General features: G+C 35.8%; 1 protein-coding gene and 1 pseudogene across 1 annotated transcript in view; both read left to right on the plus strand.

Annotated features, from left to right (window-relative positions):
• Positions 1–19,881, plus strand: part of RSF1 (remodeling and spacing factor 1) — a 160,648-nt gene that overhangs the window by 97,171 nt on the left and 43,596 nt on the right. The window contains exon 5 of the mRNA XM_040255625.1: positions 7,825–7,979. Coding sequence (XP_040111559.1) covers positions 7,825–7,979 — 155 coding nt within the window. The remainder of the gene's footprint in view (positions 1–7,824; positions 7,980–19,881) is intronic.
• Positions 9,875–11,151, plus strand: LOC120874453 (annotated as a pseudogene).

Below are 19,881 nucleotides of genomic sequence, written 5' to 3' on the forward strand. Positions count from 1 at the left end.
GATATTCCATTATTCCATGTTCAAATATATAAGAACAGTTAATATTGTCATGATATCAGTAGAGTCTGATCTGACTCTGTAGAGTCACTGCTGCTGCTGCTAAGTCACTTCAGTCGTGTCCGACTCTGTGTGACCCCGTAGACGGCAGCCCACCAGGCTCCCCCATCCCTGGGATTCTCAAGGCAAGAACACTGGAGTGGGTTGCCATTTCCTTCTCCAATACATAAAAGTGAAAAGTGAAAGTGAAGTCGCTCAGTCGTGTCCAACTTTTAGTGACCCCATGGACTGCAGCCTACCAGGCTCCTCCACCCATGGGATGGAGTGGGGTGCCATTGCCTTCTCACTGCAGTCCCAATCAAAATTCCAGCAAGTTATTTTGTGGATATCAATAAATTGACTCTCAAATTTATAGGCAAAAGACCTATAATACACAGTGTTATAAAAGAACAAAGTTGAAGTACTGACCTTACCTGAGTCTGTGTCTTTCTGTTAATCTACCATAAGGAAGAATCTAGTATTGGCAAGAGAATAGACAGGTAGATCACTGAGACAGAATAGGGACCATTGAATTAGATGCACACAAATATAGTCAACTTATGTTTGACCAAGGAGCAAAAGGAATGCAGTGGAGAAAAGATAGTCTTTACAAATTGTCTTGGAACAACTGGACATCCACATTCAAAAAGCTGAATCTAGACCCACACCTTTACAACCTTTACAAAAATTAACTCACAGTAAATCACAGACCTACATATAAAATACAAAACTATAAAACTCCCAAGAAGAAAGCATAGAAGAAAATCTAGATGACTTCAGGTTTGTTACAGGTTTTGTTACAGTACCAAAGGTGTAATCCATCAAAGAAAGAATTGATGATGCTGGACTTGATTAAAATTAAAAATTTCTGCTCTGTGAAAGACAGTGTCAACATAATGCAAATATAAATCACAGAATGGGAAAAAATTATTTACAAAAGACATATCTGATAGAGCACTGCTATTTAAATTGCTATACAAATAACTTTTAAAGTCCAACAATAAGAAAACAAACAACCTGATTTAGAGTGGACCAACGACCTTATCAAACAGATGGCAAATCAGCACAGGAAAAGATGCACCATGCCCAATGTCATCAGGGAAATGGAAATTAAGACAACAGTGAGGTATTGCTAGACACCTACTACAGTGGCTAAAATCGAGAACAGGTTTTCCATTTGCCTGCAATGCAGGAGATGTGGGTTCCATCCCTGGGTTGGGAAAATCCCCTGGAGGAGGAAATGGCAGCCCATTTCAGTATGCTTGCCTGGAAAATCCCATGGACAGAGGAGCCTGGAGGGTTCTGGTCCATAGGGTCGCAAAAGAGTCAGGCATGACTTAAGGACTAAACAACAACAACAAAATCAAGAACAGTGATAACAGCAAATGGTGGTGAGCATAGAGCGCAATAGGAACTTAGATTCATTGCTGATGGGAATGCAAAATGACACAGTCAGAAAGATTGGTGGCTTCTTGCAAAATTAAACATTATCATATGAACCAGCAGTCATCCTCTTTGGCATGTGCCCAAAGAAGTTGAAAGCTATGCCCTTATAAAAACCTGCACAGGAATGTTTGTAGCAGCTTACTCAAACTTGCCAAAACCTGAGAACAGCCAAGATGTTCTTCATTAGGTGAATGGATAAGCTACAGTGTATCCAGACAATGGAACATTGTCATCTAAAAAACAAATGTGTTATCAAGCCATGAAAAGACAGAGGAAATTTAAATCGTGTTAATAAGAGAAGGCAATCTGAAATTAACTGTATGATTTCAACTATATTACGTTTTGAAAGGCCTTGTATAATAATGTTCATAGCATCTTTGTTCATAATAGTCCTCATATATGGATTATTACTTAGCAATAAAAAGAAATGACCTATAATGCGTGCAACTCTGTGGCTTCGTTCTTAAGGAATTATCGTGTGTGAGAAGTCAAAAAGTACATGCTGCTGCTGCTGCTAAGTCGCTTTAGTTGTGTCTGACTCTGTGCGACCCTATAGACAGCAGCCCACCAGGCTCCCCGTCCCTGGGATTGTCCAGGCAAGAACACTGGATGGAGTGGGTTGCCATTTCCTTCTCCGATGCATGAAAGTGAAAAGTGAAAGTGAATTCGCTGAGTCATGTCAGACTCTTGGCGACCCCATGGACTGCAGCCCACCAGGCTCCTCCATCCATGGGATTTTCCAGGCAAGAGTGCTAGAGTGGGGTGCCATAGCCTTCTCCCAAAAAAAGTACATACCATTTTATTTAAGTTCTGGAATTAACTGATGTATGCCTACAGTGTTCGAAACTGATTCCGTTTTGCTTTTGGTGGAGCAGAGGAATTGAGTAGGACAGGGCAGGAGGGGTTTGGGGGTGATAGTAATATTCCTTTTCTCGATTGGGCTATGGATTACACAAGTGTATGCATTTGTCAGAACTGATTTGCTGAATATCTAAGATCTGTTCATTTCAAAGGATGTAAATTATACCTCATTAAAAATATTTTAAATACTAATAATTATTTCATAATCATTTTCAAAAAGCTGTTTCCTAAATAGTGTACAGAGTTTTCATGTATACATAATTAGGAGATCTGTCAAGGCATTTCTGTGATTAATATAGCACAGAGTTTGAAATATGGTTTCTGAAGTCAGACTTTCTGTAATTGAGTTCTGCCTTTAATATATACTAATTAACTCTGATCATAGATCATTGTATCTTTCTGCATGTTCTCACTTTCTTAGTCTAAAAAATGGGGGTAACAATAGTACTTATTTAATCAGATTATATTAGAATTACATGAACTAATTCATGTCATGATTTTGGAGTAGTGCCTGGAGCATAGTAATCACTCACTAATGTTACTTCTGTTATTAGTATACTCCTGTCAATATCACTCATTAATATCTTCTTTCAGTTTCTTGACCCCCTTAAATACTGTTGTACTCAGTTTTCTTCCTTTTTATCTGCTCAGTGATATGAAATTATATGAGAAAAGTGGAATATTACTGGTAAATAGTGGAATCATATATTACAGACATCTGCTAAAGACTTGCTGTGCCACTGTCTTGGGCTCTGAAAGGGAAAACACTTAATGCCATTCCTGAGCTTTCCATATTGTTGGAGAAAGATACAGGGAAATAGGAAATGATAATGTAGTGTCATAAATGTGATCTGTGATGGAGATTACTCTCCAGTGTGCTATGGAGGATCAAGATATCTAACCCGTACTTGGCAGAAGACGATACCTGTGCTTGGCTTTGTTTTTTAGTCTGTTTTTTTTTTTTTTTTTTTTTTAATTGAATTGTGCTACCAGATCAGTTGCTTCTGAGCAGTTACTTTTGTGTATCCCTACCAATTCTAATTCTGAACATCCCTTAAGAAAAGTCATATTCCGTGTTATAATAATTAGAGTGATAGTTTCCATTTCACTCAAGTCTACGTTAACAGATAGTTAACCTAGATAGTTAGATTATCTGTAGGTACAGATGGTTTAGAATCTGTCAAAATCAGTCAGTCTGCCCAAAACTTGAGCTTCCAACCTTTCCACTTGGGTATGTTTCTCCTATCACAGTTAATAGCATCCATGTTTGCTTGGATCCAAAACTTGGGAGGCACATTTTCTTTTTCTCTCACTTCATATACATTCTATCAGCAAATCCAATCAGCTGTTTATGGAAAATTATCCAGTGTTTACATGTTCCTTTTCCCTTACATGCGTCTCCAAGCCACCATCACTTTAAAAAAAATACAATTCAATGATTTTTAGTATATTCACGAAGTTATGTCACTATCACTATGATCTAACTCCAGGGCATTTTCCTCACCCCACAAAGGATCCCCACACCCTGTAGATTGGCAGTTTCTCACCATTCTCCCTTTCCCCAGCTTGTGGCAGCTGCCAGCCTTCTTTCTGTTTCCCTAAATTGCCTATTCCAGACATTTTATATACATAGAATCATACCATACGTGGCCTTCATGTCTGGTTTCTTTGAGATAGCATAATATTTCAAAGTTCATCTATGAAGAATCAGTACTACATTCCTTTTTATAGCTAAATAATATTCCGTTCCCTGAGTGTACCACATTATTTTTCCATTCTCTGCTTGTCTTTGAAACTGTAATCTTTTATTTTGTATTGGGGTATAGCCAATTAACAATGCTGTGGTAGTTTCAGTTGCACATCTATCTGCCTGTCTTTGAAAGAATAATTGGAGTTAGTCCAAAACACACTTTGGATTGAAGAGAACAGAAGTGTAAATAACCTGAGATCATAAGAGAGTATGATTTAATATGTCTGAGTGAAGAAATGTTTTAAAGAAAATAAAGCAATGAAGCAGGGAGGGCAAAACAGCTGGCTTGTTAGAATCCTCAGACTCCTTTATAAGGTCCAGGAGGACCACTGGATGGCTTCACATGTAGATTTTACCAAACCATTTTTTGTTTTGTTTGTTCTGTTTTAATTAATTTTTAATGGAGTATAGTTGTTTTATAATGCTGTGTTAGTTTCTTGTATACAGTAAAGTGAGCCAGTTATGAATTCCACCAAACAGCAGTGTTAACACCTATGCTTCTGAAACTATTGCAGAAAATTGCAGAGGAGGGAACATTTCCAAACTCATTCTGTGAGGCCAATATCATCCTGATACAAAAACCAGACACAGGTATCATTTAAAAAAAAGGCCGATATCACAGACCAGGATCATTGATGAATGTTGAGAAATCCTCAACAAAATACTAGCAAACTGAGTGCAACAAATTAAAAGTCTTAACTACCAGTGGTTAAGACTCCTCACTTCTACTGCAGGGAGCCTGGGTTCAGTCCCTGGTCAAGGAACTAAGGTCTTGTATGCCTCATGGCACAGTCAAAACAAACAAGCGAATAAACATTGTGAGGATCCTACACCATGATCAACTGGAATTTATTCCAGGGATGCAAGTGTTCTTCAGTATATGTAAATCAGTCAACCAACATGATACATGAACCACATTAACAAATTAAAGAATAAAAGCCATATGGTCATCTTAATAGATAGAGAATGCTTTTTAAAATTCAATGGCCATTTATGATAAAAACGCTCTAGAAAGTGGACATAGAAGGAGCATCTTAACATCATAAAGGCCATACGTGACAAACGCACGCCTAGCATCATACTTATTGGTGAAAAGCTGAAAGCATTTCCTCTAAGATCAAGAACAAGACAGTGATGACTGCTCTCGCCACTTTTATTCAACACAGTTTTGGAAATCCTTACCACAGCAACCAGAGAGGAAAAATAAATGAATCCAGATTGACAGTGAAGAAATTAAACTGCCACACTGTTGGCAAATTATGTGATGCTATTCATAAAATCCTAAAAATGCTATCAGAAAACTACTAGAGTTCAACAGTGAATTTAGAAAAGTTGCAGAACACAAAATTAATATACATAAATCCGTTGGGGTGTATATACACAATGGAATGCTACTTAGCCATAAAAAGAAGGAAATTTTCCATTTGTAGCAGCATGGGTGGACTTGAAGGGCATTATGCAAAGTGAAGTCAGAAGAAGGACAAATACTCAATGATATCACTTATATGTGGAATCTAAAAAATACAACAAACTAGTGAATAAAGCGAAAAAGAGGCAGACTAGCAGATATGGAGAGCAAACTAGTGATTACCAGTGGTAGGGGGAGGTACAAACTATTGGGTGTAAGATAGGCTCAAAATGTGTTGTAAAACATGGAGAGTAAAACCAGTATTTTGTAATAACTGTAAATGGAAGGTAACACTTTAAATTACATTAAAAATAAAAAGTTCTGTAAAAAGTGGTAAGAAATTGGATATAATTTTAATCTATATATATTAAAATTTCCTCCATTCCAATTTAGGGCTTTTAAAAATTATTTAACATACTAAATCTAATTGTAAGATTGAAACAGGAGAAATCCAGATGGGTAGTTTTCTGTTTTTATAAGATAATGGCTTTATTAGGTTGGCATTTTAATGTAATAGACAGATTAAAAGCCTTTAGGAGAGTTCTTTAATCAACTTTTCTGCAAATTTTTTTGTTGTTAGAGTACTGAAAGTAATTGACATGGATTTTCTAGCAAGTATTGGCATGCTTCTAATGTTCACAGCTTTTAAAAGAAGGTATAGTGAAATACTTCAATATATTTTTCCATTTCCAGCATGACCTCAGAAAATAACAAATGGATTGGGCCACTTATACATATGAAATTCTCATTGAAATATGATGATAACAACAGTAAGTGGATAGAGGCTTAGGTTAGAAGCAGGTAGGGCTAATGAAGTTCAAAAATAGAAACTATTTTTGTTTTTTGTAAAGTGGGTATAGTACCACACAATCTCAAAACAGCATCTGACATGACCTGCTACTATTAGATAATTAAAAGTCTAAAACTGTTCGTTTTATTGTGTATGCTAATGTGATAGTTATACTATGTATAAACATATAGTCATTGCCATGCACAATATTTATAATGTGTGTAACCCTGTGTGTTCTTTCTCATAGACAATGGCAAAATGATTGTCTTTTTAATTTCTGAAAGATGTCTGTCTCTGGTGATTTTTTACTTTCTTTGGAAACCAATTTAATAATACTTAAGAGAATCCAGTCTTATATAGATAAGGAAACTCAGGTCTGATGAAAATATATGACCTGTCCAGCGGTGCATAGCCATTTGTTTTAGGAACAGGGATTCTGTTTATTCATTAAGTATTTTTTAGAGCTTACTTCATAAGACAGTCCCCACTTTCAAGCAGTAGTGTTTAGCTAGAATGGTGGTGGAATTGGGGATAGAGGACATATGTGGCATGACAGATAGAACAGATAATTTCATCTTGATACTAACTACATAGAATTAAGAGGTGCGTGCACAGTCCTTTGATGACATAGATGGGGAGATCATGGTGCTGATTCATTAACTTAGTGGCAGATCTAGAACTATATTTCCCAAGTCTTAGTCCAAGGTTTCCTTTTTATTTCTGCTGTTAAACTGTGTTTTTCTGAGCAAGAAAAAAATTTAAATTATTATTGTTATAAATAATAATTTATTATTAAATTATTGTTTTATTGTTAATTGTATGTGGCATTAAAATTGACCGTATTATATATACCTCTGGATTTGGTAGTAAAAATAGATAATTTATTTTCTTATATTTTTATTCAAATTGAATTTACTTTGGTTTTGTACTCCTGAGAGATTGCCTCGTATTGAAAAAAATTATCAAACTTTGGTTTTTGTTTAATTTTGTTCCTAGTGTTCTTTTTAACCAAAAAGATTTGAATTGCCATTCTAATAAAAACATAGTCTAAGATTCCTCGTTGGTGAACAGTTTATTTTAATATGCATTCATTCCTAATACTTAATTTTAAAATGTAAGGTTCATTAGGGTTAGCTGTACTAGTGTTTTAGATGTTCTTAATATGTTTTTCTTTTTTAAATGTTAATTTCTAATAGGTGTTATTCTGAAATCATTTTAGAACTGAAGAAAGATTTTTTAAAAATTTATTGAAGTATAGTTGATTTACCGTGTTAATTTCTTCTGTACAGCAAGGTAACTCAGTTATCCATATGAATATTCTTATATTCATATTCTTTTCTATTATGCTTTATCATAGGATATTAAATATAGTTCCTGTGCTTCGTAGTAGGACTTTGTTGTTTATCCATCCTATATAAATTAGTTTGCATCTGCTAATCTCAAACTCCCATTTTTCCCTACCCTTGCAACCACAAAGCTTAGAACAGGAGAAAGATTTTTATGCTGCCCTCTGTTTTTCCATTTTTTTTTTAGAAATCGAAACGAGTTGGCTGAGACTCTTGCACTCCTGAAAGCACAAATTGATCCTGTACTATTGAAGAACTCTAGCCAGCAGGACAGCTCTTCCCGGGAAAGTCCCAGCTTAGAAGAAGAGGAGACTAAAAAGGAGGAAGAAACAACTAAACAAGGTTTTTTTGTGTGTCTTGTTTTTCTTTGTTTTGTAATTTCTTCTCTTTTCCACTCTTCTTCCCACCTACATCAATTGAATTTTCCTCAATTTGAAGAGTTTTAACTTTTCCTGTTAAAGGAAGTAGATTTTTCTATCATTTAATGAAAAAGAGGCAAAAAAACTATTGAGTACTTTGGTCTTTTATCCTGAACATTTAAAAAATTTACATAAAAGTGTTCCAGCCATCAAGACATGATATCTTTTACTAATTTAAGAATACAGAGAATATTAGTGAACTTTTAAAAAATTATTGTGGTAAAATATATATAACATAAAATTTTATCATTTTAACCATTTTTAAGTATACAGTTCTGCAGCATTGAGTTCATTTGTATTGTTGTGCATCTGTCTCCTCCATTCATCTCCAGACTCATATCCTCCAACTGAAACTCTGTACCCATTAAACACTAACTACCCTTTTCCCCCTCCCCTTAGCCACAGGCATCCATCATTCCACTTTCTGACTATGAATTTGACTAACTCTAGGAACCTCACTTCAGAGAAATCATGCAATATTTGTTCATTTGTAATTGCCTTATTTCACTGAGCTTAATATCTTCAGTATTCCTCCATATTATAACATGTATCAGAATTTTTCTTTTTTAATGCTGATATTCTCTTGTATGTGTCTACCACATTTTATCTATTCATCTGTCACTGGACACTTAGGTTTCTTCTACCTTTTGTCTATTATAATTAATGTTGCTATGAAAGTGGGTGTACAAATATCCGCTTGCACTTCTTTTGGGTATATCCCTGGAGTAGAATTTTTGGATCAAATGATAGTTCTGTTTTTGATTTTTTGAGGATTTGCCATATCATTTTCTACAACTGCTGCACCATTTTACATTCCTATCAATTCTGCATAAGGATTCCAATTTTTTTACATCCTACACATCACTTGTTATTTTTTTTTAAATAATAGACATTCTAATGATGTGAAGTGGTATTTATGGTTTTTGATTTGCATTTTCAAAGTGACCAATGATGTTGACGACTTTTTAATGTTCTTATTAGTATGTGTTGTTTGGGAAAATATTTAAGTCCTTTTTTAAGTAAGCCAATTTTTAAATCAATTTTGTGTGTGTGTGGTGTGGATTGGTTTTCTTTTTTGTTTTGGGTCGCCCTTAGCAAATTCTTAAGTCTATGATAACTATAGTTATTAAGCTTGATTTCCTGATTGACTTTTTTAATACGGTTAACTGAGGAGATTAAATCCAAACCTTTTCAGAAGATCAGAAGCAAGTCCTAACTTTTCTAGAAGCAGAGAAACCAATTGAAGTTTTGTCTAACGTTGTTTGGTTAATACTTTTTCTTGATAACATGCCTTTTAATGACAGGGTACAGAATTTGCTCTCTTTATTGTCCTTTCTACCTCTACTTTTAGTTTTCCTTTACTGTTTCGATTAGAACCTGAAAATAGTATGTTCTTACCTTGTTTGCTGCTTTGAGGAAACTAATCATAAATTCATCCCCCTAGCTGCAAGGATTGCATAAAACCAAGTAATTTTGCATTTTAATGTAGGGTATAATATTTGTACATACCAATATTTCTTTTAGCAAAAATCCTGATTATTTTACTTTTACTAGTGATTATATGATTTCAAATATCTTTGGTGGTTTTAACCATGAGCTGTATTTCTCATTTGGCAAATTCGTTTCTATATCCTAAAATTCAGTTTGTGACCTATATCAGTAAAACTTAATAATTTTTAAAGTAGTCTAAACCCATTTTTGAATTTTCAGATTTTTTAACATTGAAGTATAATTGACATACAATTTTAGATTTGTTCCAGGCTTACAACATAATGATTTGACATTTGTATTTGTTGTGAAATGATCACCTCCTTTAGAAAGCAAAGAAAGGGAGAAGAAAAGAAAACCCTTTCATGGTTAGAGAAACTATTGAAATTTTCTTTTCTGATTAAATTTGTTATGATTAGAATCAACAGGTGAAAATTTAAGTTGTCGTTCATAATTTTTGGAAAGTGTCAGTGGCATGGTTTTTGACTGTCTACAGATTCCCCTATAATAGGAACATATTGATAGCAAAAGTAAAAAACTGTAGTATCTGAAACTAAGATCTTAACAGAACTTGGGTTCTCTGGGCGTTATGGCTTCTCAAACCTCTCCAGCTGAAGATCCCTTCCAGAACTAAACTCCACACAGAGCTCATGCAGTCTGCTGGGAATAGGATCTAAATTAAATAGAATAGGAACAGTAGAGACAAGTTTAAAAAAAAAAAATTCAGATGAAAGTATAGGAGAGGTCTAGAGTTGTATAATCTCATAAAGTAAATCACTTTTAATTTTTAATATGAAAAATGCAGAGCTTGATAGCAGTAAAATTAGAAAAACTACCTACTTGACATAAAAATGAGTAACTAAAAAAGATCAAGACCAAATCCCATAGAATTATAATAATGAAAGAAAATAAGCATATTAACATCACTGCAGAAATGAAAACTTAACCCAAAGACATTCTCACTAAACATATGAAAACACTAAATAAATAGGTGGCAAAGTTAACAATTTTTTAAAAAATCTGTAAATAATATCTGAGTCAACAAACACAACAATTAGTGCCCTTAAATAACAGCAGATAACCCACGCGTGAGGGGAGTAGAGCCAGAGACCAGACCAGAGGCCGAACTCAGGATCTGACAAGATGGCCGGGCTGCCCCACAGGATTATTAAGGAAACCCAGCGTTTGCTGGCAGAACCAGTTCCTGGCATTAAAGCAAAACCAGATGAGAGCAACACCCGTTATTTTCATGTGGTCATTGCCAGCCCTCAGGATTCCCCCTTTGAGGGAGGAATTTTGAAGCTTGAACTATTCCTTCCAGAAGAATACCCAATGACAGCCCTTAAAGTACATTTCATGACCAAAATTTATCATCCTAATGTAGACAAGTTGGGAAGAATATGTTTAGATATTTTGAAAGATAAGTGGTCCCCAGCACTGCAGATTCACACGGTTCTGCTATCGATCTAGGCTTTGTTAAGTGCTCCCATTCCAGATGATCCATTAGCAAATGATGTAGCCGAGCAGTGGAAGACCAATGAAGCCCAAGCCCTAGAAACAGCTAGAGCATGGACTGGCTATATGCCATGAATAATAATTTAAATTGATTCGATTGTCAAGTGTGTATCACTTCTGTTCTGTCAAGACTTCTTTCTTTTTTGTTTGCATTTAATGGGCACAGTCTTAGAAACTACAGAATGAAAACCCAGGCATCTTCAAACCTTTACTGATTAAATGCACATTAGCAAATCTATGTCTTGTCCTGATTCACTGTTGTAAAGCATGAGCAGAGGCCAGAAGTATCGTCTAGAATGTTACAAAACATTTGAAAGCAGTGGCGCCTCTCTGCTTTTATTCATTTCCCCATCATGGTTTAAGTATAAAGCACTGTGAGTGAAGGTAGTTGTCAAGGTTAGCTGCAGGTGTGTGGGTGTTTTTTGCATTTTATTATTTATTTTTTTGGTAGGGGGGTGGAAGGTAGTTTTATTTTAATTTTATGGGCTACTTTCCCCTTATGGTGATCTAAGTGCATTGGTTAAAAGTAGCTAACCATTTCTTTAGAATATGCTCTCTAGCCAAGTCTAACTTTATTTAGATGCTGTAGATGGACAAGCTTGATTGTTTGAACCAAACAGACATTAAACAGACATCACAGCCCTCACTAATAACATTGTGACCTTGCTGTCAAGAGTAGAATCTTCCCTTCAAGAAAAAGCTTGTGACCATTTTGTATGGCTTGTCTGAAAATTTCTGTAAATCTTACGTTTTAGTACAATATTTTTTGTTATTCTGAAAAAAAAAAAAACCAGCAGATGGAATGTTGTGTGTTTTTAAAAATAAAAACAAAAGCAAGTTGACGAAGATTTGAGAAAAGGAGATAAAGAGTTGAAGATATGCAATCAAAATCCTACAGAGGTCCATAGAAAAGAAAACCAAAGCAAGGAAACAGACAAAAATGCTAAAGACTATGCTTAACATAACTTCTTTTTTTTAATTTCTTTATTTTTAATTGAAAGTTAATTGCTTTACAGTATTGCATTGATTTCTACCAAATACCAAACATTGTTTCTACCAAACATCAATATCAGACTACCATGAATCAACCATAGGTTTACCCATGTCCCCTACCATAACTTCTTGAAATAAAAAAAATGTAAGACTACATATTTTAAAGACACTAAAGACCTTGGAAAATCAACCCAGAAAAACCAGCATCAAGACATATTCTAGTAAAACCCTTCAGTTTTGAGGAAAGTACTTTGGCCATCTTGACAGAAAGACCAGGTGACTTAGAGAGACAATATCAGACTGCCATCACTATATTTGAAAGCAATGCCTTATGCCAGAAGAAAATGCCATAACATATGTAAGAGAAAAAATGTGAACCAGGGATTTTATGTCTAGCCAAAATGACTACTAGATAGAGACTGCGTGTAAACTGCTATCAATATCTAAGATCTATTTTCTATGAGTCTGTTTATAAAAATCTTCTAGTGAATGAGCTTCAGATAGCCAAAAAGACTAACAAAACCTCAGTGGTGGGTGATATGGTAATAAATATAAATATATTCATTTGTATGGCTTTATATATATATGTGTATATATACACACACACACACATATATTTCCTACCTCTGTTTATGAGAGGAATCTGAGAACAATGATAACCCAGTAACAGTGAGCACTCTTAGCCTCTAGATTTTCATTTCAAAATACGATTTTCTACTAAAAGGAACTAGTGCCCCATAGAGACAGTTGCTTTAGGGGATGGGCAAGAAAAATGCAAGATAAGCTAGAATATTTTAGAATGCCAGAAATTAAGGGTGTACTCAGAAAATAATTTGGGCATCTCAGTAGGACCCAGTGCCGACTAGAAGGAGTGGTGAAAGCAGAACTGTTCTAGCCACAGATTTATGCAGCGATAGATTTTAAATCTATGACTTCACATTTCTGTAAGTTCATGATTGATTGAGTAAATAAATACGTGGAGAAGGGATCACTTTTCCCTGCAGGTGACTGTCAATTCCTTCTACATGTCAGGGACTATACTTTCCTGCAGTGTGGAATGAATGAGAGAAATAGAAATTTACCATTAGGGAAATACTACAGTAGTGAGTGTCACAGGTAAGATCTGACAGACATTAAAATGAGTGGGTACAAATGTGTGGAGAAACAATATATTAGCATAATCTCCAAGTGTCTTTCCTGTGACATTTACCTATTACAAAGAGGGAAATGGTTAACTTTACAGTGGAATCACCAGCTGACACCACCTTAACCAAATGATCAAGGTATTTACATCATCATTTACCCTCTGGTATAATGCATAGCATCTCTTTTGTGGAATTTTCATCAAAAATGTATATCTTAATCTAATCTTGAGAAAACATCAGACGAGACCAGATTGAGAAGTATTCTGCAAAATAACTGTCAAGGTCAGGAAAGAATGAGGAATGGTCACAGATTGGAGGAGACTAAAGAAATCCAAGAACAAAATGAGACATGTATCCTCAAAACAGAATGGGCCTGGCAGGGGATGGGGGGGATCTGGTGAAATTTAATCAAATCTGTTTAATAGTGTTTTACTAATGTTAATTTCCTGGTTTTGAGAAGTGTGCTATGAGGGCACAAGTTGTTAGCTTATGAGAAACAAGGTGATGGTGTCCTTGAACTATTTTTGTAAGATATCTGTATGTCTAAAACTATTTCATAATAAAGATTTGAAAAAGAATGTTGGGTGAGCATTAATTTAGAGTTTGGGAAGATCCCCTGGAGAAGGGAACGGCTACTCACTCCAGTATTCTGGCCTGGAGAATTCCATGGACTGTATAGTCCATGGGGTCGCAAAGAGTTGGACACCACTGAGCAACTTTCACTTCACTACATGTAACTAAATCTAAATGACAGATAGAGCACAGAACATATAGTCTTTAATAACTTTGTGTTTTAACAGTGGAGCTATAAGACAAAACAAATGGAGAAAGAATGGGAAGAGTACGCACAAAAACTTGTGGACTTCCCATTAAATTACTTTGGTGTGGTGTTGGTATTCTGAAAAGATGCATAATATGTGTGAAATGTAATTGATATTCTAATTGTATCATATGTAATATTCTTGAAAACCAAGATTCTCATTGTGGGGAAAAAGAAATAAGATGTAAGAAAGTTAAGGAAATACTATTATGAAACTCAAGGATTATTTTTATTATTTTCTAGCTCTGTGTACTGAAAAGACCTAGAAACAATGGCCAACCCAGTAGTAGTGAGCATCCTTTGCACCCAGATTGTGCTCTTGAAGTACAATTTCCCATTAAAGTAAATCAAGACTTCTTGGAAAAGTGGCTTATTTCAGTCCTTGGGTATCGTGAGCCAAGAAACATCCTGTCATTCCAGGTAGTAAAGACTCTTATCAAAGTCACACCAAAAAAACCTCAAGAACCAACTTAAAGAGGTTTCCACTGTCTAAGATGGGACAAGCATCATAAGAATAATAGCTATAGTGGATTAAAACACATTGAAGAATATATATATATATATAACTTGATTTATTTTTGCCTGTGCTGGGTCTTTGTTGCTGCACGGGCATTCTTTACTTGCAGAGAGTAGGGAGCTACTCTCTAGTTGGAGTGCGCAGGCTTTTCATTGTGGTGGCTTCTCTTGTTTCAGAGCATGGGCTCAATACTTGTGATGCACAGGCTTAGTTGCTCTGCAGTATATGGGATCTTCCCGGACCAGGGATCAAACCTGTGCTTCCTACAGTGGCAGTCAAAGGGACTCATTACCACTGAGGCACCAGGGAAGCCCCATTGAATAAGTCTTAAATCTTGATACAAATTTCATCATGATACTAATAGAAAAATTTGAAGGATACCAGTGGGGACCAAATTATTAATTTGAAAACTGTTAAGCAGAAAGAATTGAGCTTTCATCCTGCCTTTTCAATATGAATTATACCACCATAAAACAAAATAATATATTAGCAAAGCTTATTTTTATATAATTTATAATAATTGATGAAAGATTGACAGAATGGGAATATCATCACTTTGCATTCCCTAATAAGAAAAGGTTTTATTTATTGAGCAGTAACATCTCTTTAACAACACAAAAGGATGATTAAACAGTAATGCCTCTTGATAAAGAACATACCACCACCAAAGTAGTTTTACCACAGAAATTCTGTGGTATTCTGTGGTAAACATGAATCTGCTGAAGGCTGTAGATTAAAGTGGTGATTTACAGGAGAAAAAGAACAAAGGCATATGGAAATGCACTCAGTAAAATCCAGATATTACAGATTTGTATCACCATCAAATTGCTTGACTTGGTGACGCAAATAAGCTGCAAAAAAAAAAAAAAATGGATGGAAGAGCAAGAGTAGATTAAAGAGACCTAAAAAAGGAAATAATAAACAGGTAAAACTAAACTATAAATCAAAATAAGGAAGTGATTAACTCTTAATATAATATAAAACTTGAGGTAATAGTTACAATTGTTAGAGAGGGTATTACTGTTGGGCAAAGGCTGGAGTATGACTCTTGGGATGCTAACAGGGTTCTATTTCCTGTTTGCCTTCTAATAATTTATTACATGGTTCATTTGTTTTCTCTGGCTTTATTTTGTTAGACTTAATTATAAAAAATTTCTTGATGCCTTTGTCATATATCTACCATGTAATTTTTAAATAAGTTACAGAAGGATTGGCACCAATTTATATCCCTTTAACATGGGATAAAATGATAGTTCCCAGACAGTAACGAATATGCCTGCAATGCAGGAGACCTGGGTTCGATCTCTGGATCAGAAAAATCCCCTGGAGAAGGGAAGAGCAACCCATTCCAGAATTCTTGCCTGAGAATTCCATGGACAGAGGAGCCTGGAGGGCTACAGTCCATGGGGTCACAGTTAGACATGACTGAGTGACTGACACAGAAGTGTGAGGACAGCTCCTATTTGTCCATTTGATGCATAGTAGTAATATATCAAATGATAATTTCAATATTTTGAGCCCAGGAAACTACTACAGCTCATCAGTTAATACACAGAAATCTGTTGCATTTCTGTACACTAACAAGATCAGAAAGAGAAATGAAGGAAAGAATCTCCTTTCCCATTGGATCAAAAAGAAAAAAATACTTTATTCATAGAAATAAATCTACCTAAGGCAAAAGACCTGTACTCTGAAAACTATACGACACTGATGACAGTAATCAAAGATGCCACAAAACAGATGGAAGGATATATTACACTTTGTTCTTGGATTGATATTGTCAAAATGACTATACTACCCAAAATAACTATACTGCCCAAGGCAATTTCGCTGTCAAATTACCAATGGCATTTTTAACAACTAGAACAAAAAAATTTTTTTTATTTGTCTGGAAACATAAAACACCTCAAGTAGACAAAGCAGTCTTTGCCTAATGGATCTGGGGATATCAGGCTCCCTGATGTCAGACTATCCTATAAAGCTGCATTCAGAAAAGTAGTGTAGTCTTGGCACAAAAACAGGAATATAGATCAAAGGGACAGGATATAAAACCCAGAAATAAGCCCACGTACCTGTGGCCAATTAATCTACAAAAGAGGAGGCGAGAATAGACAATGGTGAAAAGACAGTGTTTTCAATGAGTAGTGCTGGAAAAACTGAACAGCTATGTGAAAAAGAATGAAATTAGAACACTCCCTAACACCGTACAGGAAAATAAAATCAAGATGAATTAAAGAACTAAATGTAAGACGAGATAATATAGAACTCTTAGGGGGAAAAAATAGGGAGGACACTTTTTGACATAAATCACAGGATTATTAATTTGGATCCATCTCCTAGAGTAATTCCAATCCAAAGAAAGGCAATGCCAAAGAATGGTGAAACTACCGCACAGTTGCACTCATCTCACACGCTAGTAAAGTAATGCTCAAAATTCTCCAAGCCAAGCTTCATAAGTACGTGAACCATGAACTTCCAGATGTTCAAGCTGGATTTAGAAAAGGCAGAGGAACCAGAGATCAAATTGCCAACATCCGCTGGATCATGGAAAAAGCAAGAGAGTTCCAGAAAAACATCTATTTCTGCTTTATTGACTATGCCAAAGCCTTTGACTGTGTGGATCACAATAAACTGGAAAATTCTGAAAGAGATGGGAATACCAGACCACCTGACCTGCCTCTTGAGAAATCTGTATGCAGGTCAGGAAGCAACAGTTAGAACTGGACATGGAACAACAGACTGGTTCCAAACAGGAAAAGGAGTCCGTCAAGGCTGTATATTGTCACCCTGCTTATTTAACTTCTATGCAGAGTACATCATGAGAAACGCTGGGCTGGAAGAAACACAAGCTGGAATTGAGATTGCCGGGAGAAATATCAATCACCTCAGATATGCCAATGACACCACCCTTATGGCAGAAAGTGAAGAGGAACTAAAAAGCCTTTTGATGAAAGTGAAAGAGTAGAGGGAAAAAGTTGGCTTAAAGCTCAACATTCAGAAAACGAAGATCATGGCATCTGGTCCCATCACTTCATGGGAAATAGATGGGGAAACAGTGGAAACAGTGTCAGACTTTATTTTGGGGGGCTCCCAAATCACTGCAGATGGTGACTGCAGCCATGAAAATAAAAGACGCTTACTCCTTGGAAGGAAAGTTATGACCAACCTAGATAGCATATTCAAAAGCAGAGACATTACTTTGCCAACAAAGGTCCGTCTAGTCAAGGCTATAGTTTTTCCAGTGGTCATGTATGGATGTGAGAGTTGGACTGTGAAGAAGGCTGAGTGCCAAAGAATTGATGCTTTTGAACTGTGGTGTTGGAGAAGACTCTTGAGAGTCCCTTGGACTGCAGGGAGATCCAACCAGTCCATTCTAAAGGAGATCAGCCCTTGGTATTCTTTGGAAGGACTGATGCTGAAGCTGAAACTCCAGTACTTTGGCCACCTCATGCGAAGAGTTGACTCATTGGAAAAGACTCTGATGCTGGGAGGGGTTGGGTGCAGGAGGAGAAGGAGACGACAGAGGATGAGATGGCTGGATGGCATCACTGACTCGATGGACTTGAGTTTGGGTGAACTCCGGGAGTTGGTGATGGACAGGGAGGCCTGGCGTGCTGTGATTCATGGGGTCACAAAGAGTCAGGTTCAGACGACTGAGTGACTGAACTGATCCTCACCAACTCCCCGGAGTTCTAGAATAATGAAAATAAAAACAGGGTCGTCCTTAATAGTTGAGTGGTTAAGACTCTGCGATTCCACTCTTGAGGGGCATGGATTCAATCCCTGATCAGGGAACTAAGAACCTGCATGCCATCCAGCATGGCCTTAAAAGGAAAAGAAAAACAAAAATAAATAATGGGACCTAGTTAAACTTAAAGATTTTACACAGCAAAGGAAGCCATAAAGGAAATGAAAAGACAACCCTCAGGATGAGGGGGGGTTGCAATATTTGCAAAAGATGGGCAGCTAACAAGGGATTAATCTCTAACTATACAAATAGCTCGTGCTGCTCAGTATCAAACAATGCTGGAGAAAGTATGGAGAAAAGGGAACACTCCTGCACTGTTGGTGACAGTCTAAATTGGTATGGCTACTATGGAGAACAATATGGGGGTTCCTTTAAAAAAATAAAAATACTGTTTGAGGCAGTAATCCCACTCCTGGGCATATATTGGGAGAAAACCATTATTTAAAAAGATACATGCACCCCGATGTTCATAGCAGCACTATTTACAATAGTCAAGATGTAGAGGCAGCCCTGAATGTCCATCGACAAAAAACGGATGACGAAGATGCTGTATATACAATGGAATGTTACTCAGCCACAGTGAAGAACGAAAAATGGCAACACGGATGGACCTAGAGATTATCGTACCAAGTGAAGTAAGTCAGAAAGAAAAGGACAGATGCTATGTAATATCACTTATATATGAAATCTTGAAATGCAAAAATGAACTTACTTAAAAAACAGATTCTCAAAAAAGAAGCTTCTGGTTAACAAAGGGGAAAGGTTGGAGGTGGAGGATATATTAGGAGTTTGAGATTAACATACATATATTACCATATATAAAATAGATAATCAGAAGGGACCTATTATATTGTTTAGGAAACTCAATATTCTACAATAACCTAAATGGGAAATAGTCTGGAAGAGAATAGTCAGATACATGTATTATATGTGTTGCTGAATCACTTTGCTATACACCCGAATCTAACACAGCATTGTAAATCAATTATATTCCAGTATAAAATTTAAAATTTTAGATAATTTCAATATTTTGAGCCCTTTTGGGACCTGAAGTCTGTCATTGTCTTAAAAATGGTGAAATTATTTTGCCAAGAAAAAATTAAATTGCAGGAATAAATTTCTTTCTTAGGTACGGTAATATTTCACCTGTAATATTTTATTCATTTTCAGTCAGTAAATACCTATTGAGAACATGTTATGTGTCATACACTATTCTTGGGACTAGGAATGAAACTGTGAACAAAACAAATTTTAACCTTCATGGTACTTACATAATAGTATAGGGAGATAATGAAGAAGGTTAATGAGTAAAATACTTGGTATGTTAAATGATAACAGGGAGCTATGGAGGTAGAATAATTTGGGGGAAAGAGATGGTATAATTTTAGATTGGGAAGGGGGATGTCAAAAAAGGAGTCACTGAAAAGGTGATACTTGAATAAGAACTGAAGAATCTGAGAGAATAAGCCATGTAGGTATGTTGAGAATTTTAGCTTTTAATATGAATAAGATGACGTGACCTTAAAGAGCTTTTATTATTCTCCTGATATGATCCCCTTACTGTTCTTATTTCTGTCCTTGATTTTCTTCTGGTCTCCA

This window comes from Oryx dammah, unplaced genomic scaffold (genome assembly GCF_014754425.2).
Source record: "Oryx dammah isolate SB20612 unplaced genomic scaffold, SCBI_Odam_1.1 HiC_scaffold_15, whole genome shotgun sequence".
Lineage (NCBI taxonomy): Eukaryota > Metazoa > Chordata > Mammalia > Artiodactyla > Bovidae > Oryx > Oryx dammah.